Source organism: Phyllobates terribilis, unplaced genomic scaffold, assembly GCF_046119375.1.
Source record: "Phyllobates terribilis strain yellow unplaced genomic scaffold, ASM4611937v1 Scaffold_11__3_contigs__length_659146591, whole genome shotgun sequence".
NCBI classification, from domain to species: domain Eukaryota; kingdom Metazoa; phylum Chordata; class Amphibia; order Anura; family Dendrobatidae; genus Phyllobates; species Phyllobates terribilis.
In genome coordinates this window covers 118,083,580-118,105,173 of record NW_027362771.1, presented here as the reverse complement: position 1 = coordinate 118,105,173, position 21,594 = coordinate 118,083,580, and the positions used below count along the sequence as shown (strand labels likewise).

General features: G+C 40.6%; 1 protein-coding gene across 1 annotated transcript in view; it reads right to left on the bottom strand.

Moving 5' to 3' along the window:
• Nucleotides 1-5,112: 5,112 nt before the first annotated feature.
• The window catches only part of WASHC4 (WASH complex subunit 4), a 60,433-nt gene continuing 43,951 nt past the window's right edge, over nt 5,113-21,594 (bottom strand). Inside the window, exons 21-33 of the mRNA XM_073651558.1 lie at nt 19,063-19,231; nt 17,099-17,253; nt 16,620-16,694; nt 15,417-15,521; nt 14,795-14,929; nt 14,571-14,679; nt 14,121-14,187; nt 12,700-12,786; nt 12,416-12,563; nt 9,226-9,322; nt 8,662-8,858; nt 7,832-7,931; nt 5,113-5,677 (exon numbers count right to left, since the gene is read on the bottom strand). Coding sequence (XP_073507659.1) covers nt 5,613-5,677; nt 7,832-7,931; nt 8,662-8,858; nt 9,226-9,322; nt 12,416-12,563; nt 12,700-12,786; nt 14,121-14,187; nt 14,571-14,679; nt 14,795-14,929; nt 15,417-15,521; nt 16,620-16,694; nt 17,099-17,253; nt 19,063-19,231 — 1,509 coding nt within the window. The 3' untranslated portion in view covers nt 5,113-5,612. The remainder of the gene's footprint in view (nt 5,678-7,831; nt 7,932-8,661; nt 8,859-9,225; nt 9,323-12,415; nt 12,564-12,699; nt 12,787-14,120; nt 14,188-14,570; nt 14,680-14,794; nt 14,930-15,416; nt 15,522-16,619; nt 16,695-17,098; nt 17,254-19,062; nt 19,232-21,594) is intronic.

The following is a 21,594-nucleotide window of genomic DNA, read 5'->3' as shown; positions in this document are numbered from 1 at the left end:
TTTTTATATACAAGATATCCCATTGCGCTATGATGCTACAGTAATATGTACCTATAGGGCATAGCCCACGGGGTCGTCAACAAGACAAAAAGTATTTATTGAAAAGTGAAACAAAAATTCTAATTGCGGTGGTCCCCTTAGGGCTTGTCCCAAAACACCTATATACAACCAAACTAAAAAGCTGAGAAACAGCTGTTCAATGGCTGAGTACACAGAGCCTGTAAAGGTCTACTACCAGACTGGCTGTGCTAAATAAATTAGTGCATATAGTATATGTAACAGAAAAAAAATTAATATAACTAACCAACCAGTATGGTGTTAGCTGAGACGGAAGGAGAAGGACTCCAAACACCCACTGCGCCAAAGGTTAGTCCGGATCTGCCGTGATTGTAAGAACTGCAGTCCGGAGGTGCAGTGAGGAGTAAGTCCGATTATACACTGTTCAAAAAAATAAAGGGAACACTTAAACAACAGACTATAAACTCCAAGTAAATCAAACTTCTGTGAATTCAAACTGTCCACTTAGGAAGCAACACTGATTGACAATCAATTTCACATGCTGTTGTGCAAATGCAATAGACAATAGATAGAAATTATTGGCAATTATCAAGACACCCTCAACAAAGGAGTGGTTCTGCAGGTGGGGACCACAGACCACATCTCAGTACCAATGCTTTCTGGCTGATGTTTTGGTCACTTTTGAATGTTGGTTGTGCTTTCACACTCGTGGTAGCATGAGACGGACTCTACAACCCACAGAAGTTGCTCAGGTAGTGCAGCTCATCAAGGATGGCACATCAATGCGAGCTGTGGCAAGAAGGTTTGCTGTGTGTCAGGGTAGTGTCCAGAGGAGCTACCAGGAGACAGGCCAGTACACCAGGAGACGTGGAGGGGGCCGTAGGAGGGCAACAACCCAGCAGCAGGACCGCTATCTCCGCCTTTGTGAAAGGAGGAACAGGAGGAGCACTGCCAGAGCCCTGCAAAATGACTTCCAACAGACCACAAATGTGCATGTGTGTGCATAAACGGTTAAAAACCGACTCCATGAGGGTGGTATGAGGGCCCGACGTCCACAGATAGTGGGTGTGCTCACAGCCCAATACCGTGCAGGACGATTGGCATTTGCCACAGAACACCAGGATTGGCAAAGTCGCCACTGGCGCCCTGTGCTTTTCACAGATGAAAGCAGGTTCACACTGAGCACATGACAGACGTGACAAGAGTCTGGAAATGCTGTGGAGAGCGATCTGCTGCCGGCAACATCCTTCAGCATGACCAGTTTGGCAGTGGGTCAGTAATGGTGTGCGGTGGCATTTCTTTGGAGGGCCACACAGCCCTCCATGTGCTCACCAGAGGTAGCCTGACTGCCATTAGGTACCGAGATGAGATCCTCAGACCCCTTGTGAGACCATATGCTGGTGTGGTTGGCCCTGGGTTCCTCCTAATGCAGGACAATGCCAGACCTCATGTGGCTGGAGTGTGTCAGCAGTCCCGGCAAGATGAAGGCATTAAAGCTATGGACTGACCTGCCCGTTCCCTAGACCTGAATCCGATTGAGCACATCTGGGACATCATGTCTCGCTCCATCCACCAACGTCACGTTGCACCACAGACTGTCCAGGAGTTGGCGGAAGCTTTAGTCCAGGTCTGGGAGGAGATCCCACAGGAGACCATCCGCAACCTCATCAGGATCATGCCCAGGCATTGTAGGGAGGTCATACAGGCACGTGGAGGCCACACACAATACTGAGCCTCATTTTGACTTGTTTTAAGGACATTACAACCCCTGGCAAAAATTATGGAATCACCGGGCTCGGAGGATTTTCATTCAGTTGTTTAATGTTGTTTAAAAAAAGCAGATCACAGACATGGCACAAAACTAAAGTCATTTTAAATGGCAACTCTATGGCTTTAAGAAACACTAAAAGAAATCAAGATTAAAAATGAGGTAATCAGTAAGGGTAATTTTTTTCAGACCAAGCAGAGGGAAAAAATTATGGAATCACCCTGTAAATTTTCATTTCCAAAACTAACACCTGCATCAAATTAGATCTGCTCGTTAGTCTGCATCTCAAAAGGAGTGATCACACCTTGGAGAGCTGTTGCACCAAGTGGACTGACATGAATCATGGCTCCAACATGAGAGATGTCAATTGAAACAAAGGAGAGGATTATCAAAAGGTAAATCATCACGCAATGTTGCAAAAGATGTTGGTTGTTCACAGTAAGCTGTGTCTAAAATCTGGACCAAATACAAACCACATGGGAAGGTTGTTAAAGGCAAACATACTGGTAGACCAAGGAAGACATCAAAGCGTCAAGACCGGAAACAAAGCAATATGTCTCCAAAACAGGAAATGCACAACAAAACAAATGAGGAACGAATGGGAGGAAACTGGAGTCAATGTCTGTGACCGAACTGTAAGAAACCGCCTAAAGGAAATGGGATTTACATACAGAAAAGCTAAACATAAGCCATCATTAACACCTAAACAGAAAAAAACAAGGTTACAATGGGCTAAGGAAAAGCAATCGTGGACTGTGGATGACAGGATGAAAGTCATATTCAGTGATGAATCGCGAATCTGCATTGGGCAAGGTGAAGATGCTGGAACTTTTGTTTGGTACCGTTCCAATGAGATTTATAAAGATGACTGCATGAAGAGAACATGCAAATTTCCACAGTCATTGATGATATGGGGCAGCATGTCAGGTAAAGGCACTGGGGAGATGGTTGTCATTACATCTTCAATAAATGCCGAAGTTTACATTGATATTTTGGACAGTTTTCTTATCCCATCAATTGAAAGGATGTTTGGGGATGATGACATCATTTTTCTAGATGATAATGCATCCTGCCATAGAGCAAAAACTGTGAAAACATTCCTTGAAAGAAGACACATAAGGTCAATGTCATGGCCTGCAAATAATCCGGATCTCAATCCAACTGAAAATCTTTGGTGGAAGTTGAAGAAAATGGTCCATGACAAGGCTCCAACCTGCAAAGCTGATCTGGCAACAGCAATCAGAGAAAGTTGGAGCCAGATTGATGAAGAGTACTGTTTGTCACTCATTAAGTCCATGTCTCAGAGACAGCAAGCTGTTATTAAAGTCATAGGTGGTGCAACAAAATACTAGTGATGTATTGGAGTGTTCTTTTGTGTTTGTTTTTCATGATTCCATAATTTTTTCCTCAGAATTGAGTGATTCCATAATTTTTTCCCTTTGCTTGGTCTGAAAAAAATTACCCTTACTGAGTACCACATTTTTTATCTTGATTTCTTTTAGTGTTTCTTAAAGCCCTAAAGTTGCCATTTGAAATGACTTTAGTTTTGTGCCATGTCTGTGATCTGCTTTTTTTAAACAACATTAAACAACTGAATGAACATCCCCCGAGCCCAGTGATTCCATAATTTCTGCCAGGGGTTGTACATCAAAGTTGGATCAGCCTGTAGTGTGTTTTCCACTTTAATTTTGGGGGTGACTCCAAATCCAGGCCTCCATTGATTAATAAATTTGATTTCCATTGATGACTTTTGTGTGATTTTGTTGTCAGCACATTCATCTTTGTACAGAACAAAGTATTCAATGAGAATATTTCATTCATTCAGATCTAGGATGTGTTATTTGAGTGTTCCCTTTATTTTTTTGAGCAGTGTAATTAGCGATGAGTGTTTGGAGTCCTGCTCCTCCCGTCTCAGATAATATTTATGCTGTTTTATTGGGACTTTGCATAGGAGAACTTTTTGGACTGAATAGCTAGCCTATGTATTTGCACTGTGGCGTAGCGGTCATTATTGTCTGTGTTTTTCCTTCAGTTTAGCAACAGTATTAGTGCCTTATGTACACCATACTGGTTGGTTAGTTATATTTATTTTTTTCCGTTACATATACTATATGCACCAATTTATTGATAACAGCACAACCAGTCTGGTAGTAGACCTTTACAGGTTCTGTGCACTCAGCCTATGGTATACATTGTACAGCAGTTTCTCAGCTTTTTAGTTTGGTTGTATATAGGTGTTTTGGGACAAGCCCTAAGGGGACCACTGCAGTAGAATTTTTGTTTCACTTTTCAATACTTTTTGTCTAGTTGTGGACCCCGTGGGCTACGCCTTATAGGTAAATATTACCGTAGCATCATCGCGCAATGGGATATCGTGTATAGGCTTATATCTAGTTCTTATTTCACCATACCAGGGGTTTTGTTGCCATTTGCTGCTTTGATGCCTTTTTTTGGGGTTTTGACACTAGCTAGTGCAGGTGTTTTTTGTTTTAATAGGATTTTTTTTTATGTTCATTAGAATGGATCATCATTGTGCATGCTCGACCACCAGTTCGTTCATTCATCCCCATAGAAAATGAATGGAGCGCTGGTCGATCGTCCGACCTCTGGCTCCAACTTTTAAAAGTGGCATTCCTTTAATAAAAAAAATGCTGATCAGTGAGGGACACCCATCAATCAGGAATTTTTCACCTATGTTGTTATGTGATGAGTTTTACTGGACAATTCTTTTATTATGGCATTGATTAGAAAGACTCTAGAGTATGGGAAAAGCATGTGTACATTTTACTTAGCCACAGCATCTAGACGAAGAATGGAGAGGAGGCCAATTATTATTATATTATTAACGGTCTTTGGCTCGGCCTCGAGCCATGGCGACTTGATGGATGAATGCTCTGTAGGAAGATCGATGTTATGCAAGTCTAGAAAGGTCCACCAGCAGACCCGTATTTACCACTAGGCACCGGAGGTCCTGTGCCTAGGGCGGCGCCAAGACGAGGTGCAAAATAAATATTTTTTTTTCCCAAGACCTTTCCTCCCCTCCGCCAGACTAAGTCTTTGCGAGGGTGGGGAGCCTCTATTAATTTGTATTCTCGTCTTTAATTTATGTACAGAAAATAGCCACAACTTGTACATGAAATTTGTAAAATCTCATCGACTTTGTTTCTGTATTACACTGCAGAATTGCCCCTAAACTGCAGGTACTGCCGTTATGGAGAGATTTTTTTTTCCCCTCAACCACAATTAAATCATGGATGATTTAATATAATCTGACACATTTATATTTTGTATATATATTTTATACATTTTTACATCTGAGGATATGACATTTACAATACACATTTGATGTACAAAAAGTGCACATTTACACATATACACGCTCATATCCTTCTCATGTCACTCATATAAATTTGCAAAATCCTTCATCTTAATATACAATAAGAAGTTACTATTACTCTCCTGCATATTCATCACAGTAATGTATAAGTCTTGCTGTAGTGAAACCCTGGCTGCTCGCTAAAACCGCTGGATCCTGAGAGACTACTTTGTTAGATCTATTATCCTTTATGCTAGATTGCACACAGTGTAATAAAGTTCATTTACATCTGATGGCTTTCAGTTCCTCATCAGTGGCTCCTTGCGAGATATCCAGATTTGTTCCTTTTCCTTGTATTTGCTGCCATACTTATAAGAAAATATTTGGGATCGGTCATGAGTGCTGTTCTTAGTGCTGTGCATTGTCTGTGTCCAGTCTCTACAGGTTACCATTGTGGGTAGTTAGCTATCCAAGCGACGGATTAGACATTTTCTGGATCTTGTCGGGACATCATTTCATGACTGAGTCTGCTGCAGAATTAACTGAAAGGTTGTCGTTGCTTGCTTTAGACGTTTCTTTACAGAAGTAAAAAAAAATAAAAAAATTATTTGTAATTTTACAAGACATCACACACAAGGCACACTTGGCAAATCATAGCATGCAGCACTGAAAAATAAGGTGGGTGCGAAATAAAGAGGTTACAGATTATAGGGAAGTCAGTATGGCATACACTTATTTTTCTCAGTGATTGTTCTCACATATTATTTTGAGTTCTGCTGCATTAGACAGTTTGCTAGAAGAGGAATAAATTGCTATGAATTTTTTTTTCAGTTGTTGGCCTGGGCCCTTAGTTCTCATAAAGATAAATCTTAATTAGTGTTGAGCGAGTATGTTCTGTTCCGAGTATGCTCGGCTGAGCTCCGAGTATTTATAGCTGCTCGGTGTTATGGTTGAATCGCTCCCGTGTGCATGATTTGCAACTGTTTGACAGCTTTATTACATGTGAGGAATGTCTATTTCTTACACATTCCTCCCATGTAATAAAGCTGTCAAACAGTTGCAAATCATGCACACGGGAGTGATTCAACCTGATCACCGAGCAGCTGTAAATACTCAGAGCTCGGCCCGAGCATACTCGGAACAGAACATACTCGCTCAACACTAATCTTAATGTTTCCACATACCAATACATTTTGCATAATTGTATGCATCCAACTTTGTGGGAAAAGTTTGGGAAAGGGTTGACTATGCCCCATTGCACAAGATTCATAAAGACATGGCTGCGTGAATTTGGTATGGAGGAACTTGAGTGGTCTGCACTGAGCCCTGAACTCAACCTCATCAAAAACCTTTGTGATAAACAAGAACAGAGATGGCAAGCAAGTCCCTCTCATCCAATGTCAATGTCTAACCCGATTAATGCTTTTCATAATGACCGAGGAAAAATTCCTACAGACAGTCCAGAATATTGTTAAAGAAAACCTTCCAAGAAGAGTGCAAGCTGTTTTAGCTGTAAAGGGAGACCAACTCCATATGAATGCCTATGGATTTAGACTGGAAAATCATGAAAGCTCCTGTAGGGGTACTGTGTAAAGGTCCTAATATTTTTTACATACAGTGTACTGTATATGGGTGTATATGTATAGCTACGCTTTCAATGGGAGGTCAGAGGTAGTGTTAAATACACCTCTTGTCTCATCACAGGCTTCATCTTCATAGCTTCGACTCTACCTGCCCTACCTGTTCAGAATAAAGGCTCTGATTACAAGCAGGGGAGGGGAGTAAGAGCAGCGCTGTGTGTCTTTAAATATATCTCAGCATCTGCAGCTCTATTCTAGCAACACAGTGTGTGTGTGTGTGTGTGTGTGTGTGTGTGTGTGTGTGTGTGTGTGTGTGTGTGTGTGTGTGTGTGTGTGTTAAGAGCTGTCAGTGTGGGTTGAAGAACTAACAGTGCCGAGGGATGAGAGCTGCAGACGCAGAAGTCTCTAATGACACACAGCTCTGCTTTGATCTACTCTCCCACACAGTGGATGCTGGCAGTGCTATCACAGAGGGGAACATGGCTGTGTGCCTCATATAAAGAAAGCAAAGCCAATATCTCTGCAACAGAGATGAGAAATTAAAAATAAAAACTACATTCTACCTAGCTTTGCAGTCATTATATGGCCAGTTTAACATTTTGAACTGGTGAAAGGTGCTGTTTAAGTGGACAAACACTCGTTTGCAGACAGCTCTATCTCCACTCATGCTTGGTCAAGTGTGTGTATTTATTTCAAAGCAGAGCCAAAGACACGAGAGGAGGATAAAATGGGATGTATAACAGTTGCTATAGATTGTGCCTAGATTATTAAATAAGTTAGGGTATGTGCACACTATCAGTGTTCGCTGCGGATTGGACGCAGAGCAGGTGCGCTGTGTGCAATCCGCAGCGGCCAGATGTTACAGCATGGAGGATGGGATTTATACAAATCCCATGTCCACTATGCGTCTGCGGCTCACCCGCAGAAACAGACATGCGGCGCGTCTTTCCAGACCGCAGCATGCCTATTTCTCCTGCGGGTCCGCATGCGGGCTTTCCCCATAGACCTAACCTCTATGGGGTAAGCCCGCCTGTGAGAAAAAAAAAAAAAGAGGCCGGCACTCATTTGCATAATGAGCGGAAACCGGAGGCGGCTTCTCCGCAGCCGGCTCCAGATGGTCTGCACATACCCTTATTGTGTTATACTGACCTTCCTTTTCCTTCTTCTCCAAGTTTTCTTCTGCGGCAGTTTTGTCAGCTCTAAAGAAAATTCTTGCGCTGCTCAGTGAGAAGTAAAGGAACTCAAATTCCTAAACAGAAAGCAAAGATACAATTAGGTGTCATTATTTGTACGAGCAATAAAACAAAGAAAGTAAGAAACACACAATCCAAGAAAGGGCTCAAGTACATGGGTGTATTTTGGGCCAGTTTTGTGCAGAAAAACGATAGGGCTGCCAAAAAGTGGCACGAGTTTTTTACTGCATACGTCTGATATTATCCAGAGACGGACAGCATGCCACAAATCTTCTTCTGGTTCATCCTTCAGATTTATAAAAGACTTTATGTTGGATTCTGCATTGCTTCTAAGAGAATTGATATGGCATCAGACTGAGCCTACTTGGCAGCATGTAGCAGCTATAAAGTCCTGAAGTAAGAAGCCACCAAGGATACATGCACACTCTTTACTGCAACCCCTAACATCTAGTATTTTACCTATTCCACCATTTTAATGTCTTTAGTCATTTATTAGATCATAAAATATTACAGGCATTGGAGGCTAAATTGTATATGCTGATAAAATTGGACAGGTTCAAGCCATGGTTCAGCCAATGCCATTAATCTTCTAGGGTAAGATGAGCCTGACAACGAAGTGCTATGCCTTGCTTTGAGAAACGTTCATTGGGCTCCTACTATCAGAGATGAAAAGCTTATTGTTTATAAACCCTAACAAATTTCTGAAAAAGCCCTTGCGCTGAACAATCTAGTTTTTCCATTAGTTTCAGGAAAAAAATATATAAAAACCAAAAAAAGCTTCTTCACCTGCAGATAGATCTCTAGTCTTTTCTGAGTGAGGTTCATTGTCTGAAGCAGCTTCTCATCCTGATTATTAGACTGCACGTTCTGCTGCTTCGACACTGCCCTTTTCTCCTTCATGTACTTTTCTCTTACAGACTGGAACCAGTGTAACGAGTCAAATTCTTGGTACTGATCCAGTAACTTCAGAATATAGGCAACACCTGCAAGTAAAAGCAAGGGGCAAATGTAAAAAATATTAACAAAAGGGTTGTCTCAAGAGGAGAAGCTGAAGTGAGCCGACAATCTGCTGTTATCACTAGGGTAAGCAATAGTGGGCTATATATTTTCCTCGTAGGGAATACAAAGGGGGCTCTCAGTTTTAGCTCACAAACAGGTACAAGTGCTGGCCTGTCCTCTACGACATTTACATTTATGCCCTACCCAAGGATAGTAAATATTCCCTTTCCAAACTAAATACCGGGTTGATTAGTAGGGGGCCCATCATACATTGAACAATGTGTAAAACCAGGCAATAGCACAAACCGTGGGAACATTTCAGGCACATCAGAACAACAATAAGTAACTTACCCATAGCAAACCCATCGTCCGTAAAAGCAGCACCAACTTTATTTTTCTTGTTTAGCTTCTCCTTGCAGTTTATAGAATGCTCAACAAAGTTAAGCGTCTGTAGAGGAAAAGGAAGAATCTGGTTAGAAAGTTGCAAACTTCATTTTTCAGATTTTGCACTAATCATACATTTCTTTTCTATATTCCAATATCCTAATATGCAAAGATGTAGCAGACAGCATCCAAATCAGGTGATGAGAAAACAATACCTCCTTTATTCTGTCATATACAGGATACAACATTTCTTGAAAAAGACCTGCTAGGGGTCGAAAAATTGTATCCTTTCAGTATACAGAGAAGGAAATAATTATTTGATCCCTTGCTGTTTTTGTAAGTTTGCCCACTGACAAAGACATGAACAGTCTATAATTTTAAGGGTAGGTTAATTTTAACAATGAGAGATAAGAATATCCAAAAGAAAATCACATTGTATAAATTCGATAAATTTATTTGCATTTTGCAGTGAGAAATAAGTATTTGATCCCTCTGGCAAACAACACTTAATATTTGGTGGCAAAACGCTTGTTGGCAAGCACAGCAGTCAGACGTTTTTTGTAGTTGATGAGGGTTGCGCACATGTCAGGAGGAATTTTGGTCCACTCCGCTTTGCAGATCATCTCTAAATCATTCAGATTTTGAGGCGGTCACTTAGCAACTCGGAGCTTCAACTCCCTCCATAAGTTTTCTATGGGATTAAGGTCTGGAGACTGGCTAGGCCACTCCATGACCTTAATGAGCTTCTTTTTGAGCCATTCCTTTGTTGCCTTGGCTGTATGTTTTGGGTCATTGTCTTGCTGGAAGACCCAGCCACGACCCATTTTTAATGTCCTGGCGGAGGGAAGGAGGTTGTTACTCTGGATTTTACGGTACATGGCCCCATCCATTCTCCCATTGATGCGGTGAAGTAGTCATGTGCCCTCAGCAGAGAAACACCCCCAAAACATGTTTCCACCTGCATGCTTGACAGTGGGGATGGTGATCTTTGGGTCATAGGCAGCATTCCTCTTCCTCCAAACACGAGTTAAGTTACTGCCAAAGAGCTCAAATTTTGTCTCATGTGACCACAGGACCTTCTCCCAATAACTCACAGAATCATCCAGGTGTTCATTGGCAAACTTCAGAAGGGTCTGCACATGTGACTTCTTGAGCAGGGGGACCTTGCGGCCACTGCTGCAGGATTTTAAACCTTTAAGGCATAATGTGTTACCAATGGTTTTCTTGGTGACTGTGGTCCCAGCTGCCTTGAGATCATTAACAAGTTCCCCCCGTGTAGTTTTAGGCTGATCTCTCACCTTCATCATAATCAAGGTTACCCCACAAGGTGAGATTTTGCATGGTGACTCAGATCGATGTCAATTGACAGCCATTTTGTATTTCTTCCATTTTCTTACTATTGCACAGTTGTCTCTTTCTCACCCAGCGTCTTACTTATGGTTTTGTAGCCCATTCCAGCTTTGTGCAGGTCTATGATCTTGTCCCTGACATCCTTAGAAAGCTCTTTGGTTGTAGAGGTTAGAGTCTGAATGATTAATTGAGTCTGTGGACAGGAGTCTTTTATACAGGTGACTATATAAGACAGCTGTCTTTAATGCAGGTAAAGAGTTGATTAGGAGCGCCTAACTGGTCTGTAGGAGCCAGAACTCAATGGTTTGTAGGGGATCAAATACTTATTTCTCACTGCAACATGCAAAAAAAATTATCTACTTTATACAATGTGATTTTCTTGATTTTTGTTTGGATATTCTATCTCTCAATGTTAAAATTAACCTACCCTTAAAATTATAGACTATTTATGTCTTTGTCAGTGGGCAAACTTGCAAAAACAGCAAGAGATCAAATAATTATTTCCTCCACTGTACATATTTTCCGTCGAGCTGGATTCAGCCTTTTTGCTCAGAATAAAGGATGTCTTGTTTTCTCATCACCTGATTTGACACTGTCTGCTATATCTTAGCTTATGTTGCTTCCTTGGTCCTTTGGACTGTGCGTCCCTACATAAGCGAGAGCTTTGAGCTGCATTTCTTTCACAAAAGGAGAGTGCTGTGAGCTATTTTTTGGATGTCTGATATCCTAACAGTCAGAAAGGCAGGAACAGAAAACCAAAAACTAGTGCTGCTAAGTCCACCAAAAGTAGAAATTGTTCTTTTTACCAAATATTTCCAGTTTGGCTAATTGGAGGGGGTCTCAAGTTGCGACATCCCCTTTTTATGATGACACCCTGTTATAACAGTCCATGCAATCCAATCACAAACAGCACAATATTTCCCTGCTGTGGGGGACAATTTGAATGCGCTTTTCTTTATTCCACTTTTCGATTGTTTCAGCACCGTAAGGAACAATTTTGATTAAAGAATAATATTAGCGAAGTGCTGATACAGTATATGTGGCAGGGGTTCACCAACAGTGAATCTAAGCTTTAAATGGGGTATGTAAGCAAACTTCTCACATCGCTAGATAGACAGCAAGAAAGCAAGTTTAAACATACCAAAGCAATTAGATAATGGCAAATATAAGTGTAATACTGTCTCAGTAAATGGCTGCTGGCATTGGCTTAAGTAAGGAAGGGGGTCCTGAAGTTTAGTCACTAAACCTTCCACCTCTGGTCCTGATTGACATTTTTAGATGTCAGCACTCAGTGTTTGTGGATGTATAATGTATATATATATATATATATATATATATATATATATATATATATATATACACATACACATATATATATATATATATATATATATATATATATAGTATGTCACTGAAGTGGATATTCACAGAAGAGAAAGGCACTGTACACGTTCTAGCCCCCCACTAAACGACCCAGGGGAAGCTGTCAATTAAGTCTTAAGTGGGGTCATTTGACAAGGCTTACTGATCAAATTATAGGACAACTCCTGGTTTCAACAATGCCTAGGGGACACGGAAATGGGAAAAAAAAGCTTTGTCTGTCAACATTGGTAAGTTTAGATTTGCTTTCATACAACTGGAAATAAAAAAAGCAGAAATTGATATGCTCCCTTTATGTATAGTGGAAAGAGAAAATATTATGAGGGTCTTTGCATAATGACAGCTACAACCTCCATTTATCTATACATAAAGATAGAAGAAGTTAAGCAGGTACAGCAATGGTTGTTAGAATCAGAGCCGCACACACCAAAGGTGGGACGATAATGTAGAAGTTCCGGAGGTGAATATTCTTTGCACTGCGAAATTCAGGAGAAAATACATCCACCAACATTTTGAAGTATTCGGTTCCCTCTGCTGAATTTCTGGTTAGGTCACCGAGCACAAAATCTAGCTGCCTGGAAAGAGAAGGTTTACTAATTAATATTCAGCTTTTACTCCAATAATAAGACTGAATGTAAAGAGAATTTATACCGTCAGGGTAAGGATTACAGGTATTTTACTAACATGAATGATAAGATGTTTACAAGTCACCTTGCAGCTTTCTGAGTTTCTTCTGATAAAGCCTCCTCTTTCACCAGTTCTTCAAAATTCACTATGTCTTCTAAGTCTGGTACAAATCTAGGTTAAAAATGAATAAATGGAACAGATGCAGACAAGAAAAATAAATAAAAAATAAAAAACCTACTCTCCATAGCAAGTCCCAAGAGGCTGCTAAAGGATAGACATGGCTGTACATTCTAACTGGCCATAGAGTCCTCTAGAGCAGAAACCACTATGGGTAATAGATAAAGTCCCAAGCCGGGGATTATACTCTATGATATCCATGTTCCCAAGCAAGGCATCTGGACAGGGCTAGCAATACTAGGACAAGCCCCACTCAACACAATAACAATAACAGATCATGTAATAACCAAAAGTATTTTTAGAAGCCGTTTGCAGGTCGCTATCAGACCATATAGTGAGTTTATAAAATAAAAAAGTTATTATTGAAAAGTTTAAAAACTAATTTTAAATCTGTCACAAGATTTTTGCCCCCTAATTTGACAACAGCATAATGTAGAGACAGATACCCTGATTCCAGGGATGTGTCACTTACTGGGCTGCTTAGTGTTAGTTTTGATAAAATCACAGTTTTCTGAGCAGGAGATTATCTTTTGAGGACTAGTAAACCTGCTGCCAAGTAGTCCTCCATATTTATGAGCTCTATATAACCTCCCCCCACCACTGATTGGCAGCTTTCTGTGCACACTGTACATGGGCAAGTACAGCATTCAGAGAACTGCTATATCTGCAACAGCTAAAAAAAGTGATTTTATGAAAATGACAGCATGTAAACCAGTAAGTGACACATTGCTGGAATCAGGGTCTCTGCACCAATATCATGCTGATCTCAGATAGGTAACAAAATCTGGTGACAGATTCCCTTTAATTTGCTCTATTTAATTTAAAAAAAAAAATGAAGCAACTTTGCAAACAGTCCTACTAGGTTGTGACTGCAGAGTCTTTGTAGAACTTTGAGTCTCCATGGTAAGATGCTACAATCAAAGCTCCATTTTGCCGGATTTGTCAGCCATACTCCCTTCTGTTCACTATTTCTTGATGATATACACTTGGTAGATCAAACAAAAAGAACATGGATGGTAGGGAGTGTATAACTGCAAAATCAGACAGGACGGGTTTGCTTGCAGCCTACTACCACGATGATTTATAAATCGACATTACCACTGCAGTCACAAAACGATGCAACATTTTTGATTAAAGAAATATTTCTTTCATTTTATTTATTTTAGATACATAGGAGCAATAAAAAATGGTTGCAAACATCTACAGACCATTGACCCTTTTGTGTTCTGTACAGATCTATAGGTTTATGTCTAGTACAACTGAACACTGATCAGAAAGTATTACTATTAAATGCTCTTATCCATGAATTTGAAAATTAATATATATACCTGATTGCATTACTGCAGCAGTGAAGACCACCAGACCGGATCATCCTGACGTAACCCATTGCATTCCCTGCAAGAAAGGTACTGATTAGTGATGAGCGCAAGGGCTCGTTACTCAAGTTAGCTTGGGGTGCTCAGGTATGCACCAAGTATAGCGGGTGCTCAAGTGACATGCTTAAATCCACGCGGCTGTTAGACAGCCACAAAACATGTGTCAGGCAATCCACGCATGTTTTGTGGCAGTTTAACAGCTGTGAAACATGAGGGCGGGGACTCGAACATGTCACTCGGGCACCCGCGATACTTGGTGCATACCTGAAGCAACGAGCACTTGCGCTTATCATTAGTACTGATCAATATTAAAAAAAATTTCTTATTATTTAAATTTTGTAAAAAATAAAATAAATAAATAACACGACAGAGATTTTATTTTTATTAAACATTGAGTCTCACCAATCTGGCTGATGAGTTGCCTGAACTGGTCCAGGTAGCTCTGTCCATCAGGGGTGAGGCCGAGCTTCCGGATTCCACGGTTAAACTTTTCTGCTCTCTCAAAAGGGTACTGGAAGAAAAAAAAAACGCAGGAAATCATCTGCCAAAAAACTAAAATACAATAAGTAATTTATTATCTGAATTTATGGAAAAGTGAGAAAACACATCTCTACATCTTAATTTACCTTCTGATCATTTTGGTCCTTAAATTCTCTGAAATAGCGAATATCTTTGATCAATCTGGACTTTATGTGTTCATCGTACATAAATTGGCTAAATATATAAAACTTCTTCCGTAGAAACTGGTATGTGAAGTTTACCTGAGGACAGATGGGGAAAAAAAAGAGGAGCTGATACTGGGTAAAACTGATACTGATTTATGACCTAAGAAGCAGTAAATGACACAAGGATCTTCTCTTTGGTGTTGTACTGCCTCCACAGGCCACACTAGGTATAACACAATGAATACATTTTGCCTGAAAGGGTGTTTGGATGGAATGACCAAAGATATTTAACACAACCTAAGTTTTCATTCAGCACATTAGAAAATAACCATCCCTAACTTATACCTGCAAGCTGATGTGGAAATGTATGTACTATCGTAGTCATAACAGAATAAACTCACAGTGATCAAAAACAATTCACAACAAAGTGACGAGTCGAAATTTAAATAGCATGGAGCAAATAAACTCCGAAAGTTAGCAAGGGGTGCTGAATAGTAGAGTCAGAAGCCCTATAATAATACAGATAAATGACAGTAATACAAAATTAGTCTACAGTAATCTACAGAAAAAAAAAGAAGCCTACTGTTGTACTCATGATCCCAGTACCATGTGTTCGGATAGAGTTAGCAATGTGTCGGATATTAATGGTGTTCAGATGTTTATTGTTACTGGTCCTCTCTACGAAGATCTGCAGAGAAAGAGGTACAGCAAGAATAGAAATATTAGCGACCTGGCAACGGACAACTTGCACATTTATACTTGGATGTTCCCATTAGATTATCATTTTAGCTGTCATAAAATGAAGTCTAAATAAAAATTTTGGAACTTGATAATCACAATGTTTAGCTCATTATTTAATGGGTATTCTCACGTTTGAATGTTATACCTTATATACTTGATAGGATAACTTTCTGAACACTGAGGGTCCAATCAGCGATCCCAAGTTCTGTAGAGCCCCGGCCGAATGGAGTCTTGGTCAATCACATTCACTGTTGCTTAATTCACTCTTAATGGGAGCAGCAGAGATTGCCAAGCGCTGCACTCGGCTGATCTTCAGCACTGCCATTAGAATGGATGGAGCGGCAGTGTGCATGATCGCCCTATGCTCCATTCACACAGGGCTTGGCTTTAGGGATCACTGGGGGCCATGGAAGTTGGACCAACAGTGATCAGAAAATTATCCCAGATCATATGTATAGGAAATAACTTTCAAACTTGAGAATACCCTTTTAACATGTTTTGAGTTAAAGAGGTTGTCCACTACTTTATCACCGATGACCGATCCTTAGGATAGATCATCAATGTCTGATCAGTTGGAGTCCGACACCGGGCACCCCTGCCGAAGAGCTGTTCTCGGTGTCGGCAGCAGCCGGCCGAAAATGCTCAATTGAGGAGCTGCTCAGTCTTCTGATAATGGCCGAGGCTGGGTATTGCACATCCCCCTCCTATTCAAATCAATAGGATAGGTTATCAATGATAAAGTAGTGGATGACCTCTTTAAAGCTTGTATTGTAACCAGGTACTGCATTCACTATTCTGCTGACTGTCATTTCAGACAAATGCCTAATAGCATTGCCAGAGCCCTTATAATGCAGTGGGGGAGCTCTGCACGATGTCTGATGCAAATACTGCATTTTCATGCTTGCAGACATTAAACCAGCAAGGAATATTTGGAAATTTCAGCTTTGAAGCAAGCAGGATTGTTACCGCAGTTCTCTTGAAATAATAAAAGCCATAATCCACAACATAAAATGATGTTGTGGAAAACAAATGAGCAATCTCATACCTGGTTATTGAGGTTGTACAGGTAGCGGGATACAAACACATGAATGTTCCTCATGATCTCCAGAACATCCAAACCCTACAATTTGGAACAAGATCATTCATAGTGATTAGCAATTTTCTAGGGTTATTTTGCTACACAGGCTACAACCATCTTTGTAGAGCAGGGACCCACATATTTGAGATAGAAATAGTATTTTGGAATATTTGTCCAAAATCTTGATGTCAAAGAAAAAGTCTCATCAAAGTTAGAATGGATTACGGATTTTAGAGGAGGACCATAGCAGATATGGAAACAGGGGAAGTCGGTGATCAGTGAGCATTTTAATACATTTACACTACATTACATAATTAGTGAGAATTACACAATAAAAATTTTTATGAGACTTCTTTAAAAATGCAACTGTTGGGTAATTTATGTCAAATACCCTGAAAACTGGGTCAGAGTTGGCGCGTGCCCGGAGGTGCATCTCACATACTTACCTGCTCTAACGTCTGGCTTGGTAAATGAGGCTCAGTCATTGTTAGGCCGTAGCGCTGGGTGGCCAAATTCCTCATCTCACTATATGTGGCCCAGTCATGGAGTGCTACAGTTGTCAAATTATAGAAAGTTTTATCCAGATAATGAGTCACATAGGCTGCAAAACAAAGGACAACCAGTCGTTAGTCTGCAATGCCGCATGTATCAGGTGGTGCACAGAAGACAAGAACTTAATACAGTTAGTCACTTTTTAGTTACATGGGGTCTCATACTTTTGTTTTTTCCACATCTTCTTTATAAGAACTATGACATTTTTTATTTTTCTATCCACATAGCCGTGTGGTGACTTGTTTTTTTTTTTCCCGTGGGAAAGTTGTAGTTTTGAATGACGCCATTCACTTTACCGTACAATGTACTGGTAAAACGGAAAAAAAGGTGTGGTAAAATTGTGAAAAAAAAATACAATTTTAGCATGGTTTTTGTCTCAAAAGTACAGGTGCAACTCACTAAATTAGAATATCATCAAAAAGTTAATTTATTTCAGTTCTTCATTACAAAAAGTGAAACTCATATTATATAGAGTCATTACAAACAGAGTGATCTATTTCAAGTGTTTATTTCTGTTAATGTTAATGACTATGGCTTACAGCCAATGAAAAGTCATTATCTCAGTAAATTAGAATACTTTATAACACCAGCTTGAAAAATGTTTCTAAAATCCGAAATGTTGGTCTACTGAAATGTATGTTCAGTAAATGCCCTCAATACTTGGCCGGGGCTCCTTTTGCATCAATTACTGCATCAATGCGGCGTGGCATGGAGGCGATCAGCCTGTGGCGCAGCTGAGGTGTTATGGAAGCCCAGGTTGCTTTGATAGCAGCCTTCAGCTCGTCTGCATTGTTGGGTCTGGTGTCTCATCTTCCTCTTGACAATACCCCATAGATTCTCTATGGAGTTAAGGTCAGGCGAGTTTGCTGGCCAATCAAGCAGAGTGATACTGTTGTTTTTAAACCAGGTATTGGTACTTTTGGAAGTGGATAGGTGCCAAGTCCTGCTGGAGAATGAAATTTCTATCTCCAAAAAGCATGAAGTGCTCTAAAATTTCCTGGTAGACGGTTGCGCTGACTTTGGTCTTGATAAAACACAATGGACCTACACCAGCAGATGACATGACTCCCCAAACCATCACTGATTGTGGAAACTTCACACTAGACCTCAAGCAGCTTGGATTGTGGCCTCTCCACTCTTCCTCCAGACTCTGGGACCTTGATTTCCAAATTAAAATTGGAACTCTGGGACCTTGTGGAGTGCGTCAATGACTGCCTTCTGGACATCTGTCAAGTCAGCAGTCTTTCTCATGATTGTGGAGCCTACTGAAACAGACTAAGGAACCTTTTTAAACGTTTAGGAAGCCTTTGCAGGTGTTTTTGGCCAAGCTTCACAGGAGAAGAAAATTGCATGGAGGAGGGGTTTCAGAAGGTATGTGAAAGCACTGGTATGTGTTCCATTTAAATGTCACTGTCACAGATTGTCAGTGGCATTTAAGTGGTTAATAGCATCAATCGGAGCTCAGATGCAGGTTATGTCATATAGCCGTCATCAGCAGCATGTGGAGGAAGCTCAGCTCCTGAGCCCTCTCCATACATGGGCACCCCCATGTACTTGATATTGCATTAAAGAGTTAATGTCACACTCACGAATCAGAGTTTACTGGTATGTATTAAGTGTTGATGAGCCTATTTATAAGGGTCTGCAAAAAGACATTTGCCGCTTGTATGATGTAGACTGTCCACACGCTGGTAAGTAGGCATCAGGCATCTCTCATAATAATTAAAATATGAAGCATGCAGAATATCTGCCGGACTGGCTTACATTAGAGGAGACACATGTAAAGGGACGTCTTCACCAGCAGAATATGTAACAAGATGACGTAGGAGTTCTACATATGGAGTTTACTTAACATTACCTTTTATGTCAATGAAGCGGTCAAAGAAACGGATGGGTGTCAGGGAGAAGAAATGCGCCAAGTCCTTCATACCAGTTTTGAACGGATTTCTTTCATCCAATTGTAGGTGAGTGTGGACAGACAGACGGAGGTCCTTCTCAATTTCCTTACAGAGTTTGTCCAACAAATGCTAAACATGTAAATGGGAAATCAATAAAGGCAAAGGAAAGAGCAAACACATCCAAAATATACTCTGCTTTGCCAGTTTTTGTGTCAAGCTGCTTACTACAAAAAGGGAGCACAGAATTTACACCCTTACTAGCTTTGCAACTGCAACTTAATTGTATCTGTTCAGATGGTACCACGTACTATCTCCATGTCAGTAATCTGCGGTCGCTGGTCAGGAGCCCTGCGAACCGCTTCCTACCGGACATCATGCGTGGCTCTTCTTTTGATTAGTCAGCCTGGCACGATGTCAGTGTTACGGTGTGATGCACATGTGACATCACGCCAGGCTTGCTAATCAAAAGAAGAGGTTACGAATATGGCTCCTAGACCTGCAAATCGATTTGCATCATCACTAGTATTTACACAACTTGACTTTCTCCAATTCTCATCTTATACACATTTCTCTATTAAAGGGTTAATGTCGAACTCATGAATGAAAGTTTACTGGTATGTATTAAGTGCTGATGAGCCTATTTACAAGGTCTGCAAAAAGACAAACTGCTGCTTGTATGATGTAGACTGTCCACACACTAGTAGGCAGGCATCAGGCACCTGTCCTATTAATCCCTTCACCCCCCAAGCCTGTTTTCACCTTCGTGACTGGGCCAAATTTTACAATTCTGACCACTGTCACTTTATGATGTAATAACTCTGGAACACTTCAACGGATCCCGCTGATTCTGAGATTGTTTTTTCGTGACATATTGTACTTCATGATAGTGGTAACATTTATTCCATTTGACTTGCGTTTATTTGTGAAAAAAATGGAAATTTGGCAAAAATGTTGAAAAATTGGACCCCAAAATTTGTTGTGCAATGTCTCCTGAGCATGCAGATACCCCATATGTGGAGAAAAAACACTGTTTGGGTGCACAGGAGGGCTTGGAAAGGAAGGCGCTCCATTTGACTTTTTAAATATCAAATTTGCTGGAATAATTAGCGGATGCCATGTTGCGTTTGGAGAGCCCCTGATGTGCTTAAACAATGGAAACCCCTCACAAGTGAAACCATTTTGGAAACTAGACCCCTCAAGGAATTTATCTAGACATGTGGTGAGCACCTTGAACCTCAGATGCGTCACAGAATTTCACAACTTTGATCTGTGAAAATAAAAAAATTATATTTTTCCCCAAAAAAATGTTGTTTTAGCCCCAAATTTTTTCATTTTCACAAGGATAGCAGGAGAAAATTGACCCCACAATTTGTTGTGCAATTTCTCCTGAGTACACCAATGCACCATATGTGGTCAAAAACTACTTTTGAGGCACAGTGTAAAGCTCAGAAGGGAAGAAGCGTCATATTGGAATTCAGATTTTACTGGAAAGGTTTGAGGGTGCCATGTCACATTGGCAGGGCCCCTGAGGTGCCAGAACAGAAACCCCCATACGTGATCTCATTTTACAAACTACACCCCCCCACCCCGATGAATTCATCTAGGGGTGCAGTGATCATATTGATGCCATAGGTGTGTCACAGAATTTTATACCATTGGGCAGTGAAGAAAAAACAATTACATTTTTACCTCCAAAATTTTGTTTTAGCCTCAGATTTTACCTTTTCACACTAGAAACTGGGTAAAAATGGCACCAAAATTTGGCCCACAATTTCTGCTGAATGTAGAAATACCCCATATGTGGCTGTACAGTACTGCTTAGCCATACGGCGAGACTCTAGGGGGATGAAGCGCTATTTGCCCCCCTGGAGTGCAGATTTTCCTAGAATAGTTTGCAGACTCCATATACAGAACCCCTAAGTGCTAGAAGACCAGAATCCCCCCTCAAGTGACCCTATTTTGGAAATTATACCCCTTTATCAAGTGACCCTATTTTGGAAATTATACCCCTTTATGAATTTATCTACAGGTGTAGTGACGATTTTGACTCCATGGGTGTTTTCCACAAGCTAGCAGCAATGGATGTTGCTTAGAGAAAATTGCAAACTGCCGTTGTAGTGACCAATACATTGTAGTGACCAGTACATTGTAGTGACCATATCATGCTTCTGCAGACATGCATCTGTAAATTAAGCGACCTGTCATCGCTACAAAAATGCCAAACATGTGGACGCTAATTGTGGTTTAGGCACACTGGGGCTCAGAAGATAGGGGGGCATTTATATTTGGGAGTGTAGAATTTGCTGAATTTATTTTGGGGGCAAGGAGCCTTTTCGCTTTTCCAGAGCCTTTGTATTACCAGTAACGTGGAAGCCCCCTATATATCCATTGACAGATGATGGACCTGAGCGGGGACTTGTGTTTTTGTGGATTGTGTTGAAAACATTCTACATAACATTTTGGATCACATTTATCATGCACTTTACGCTGAG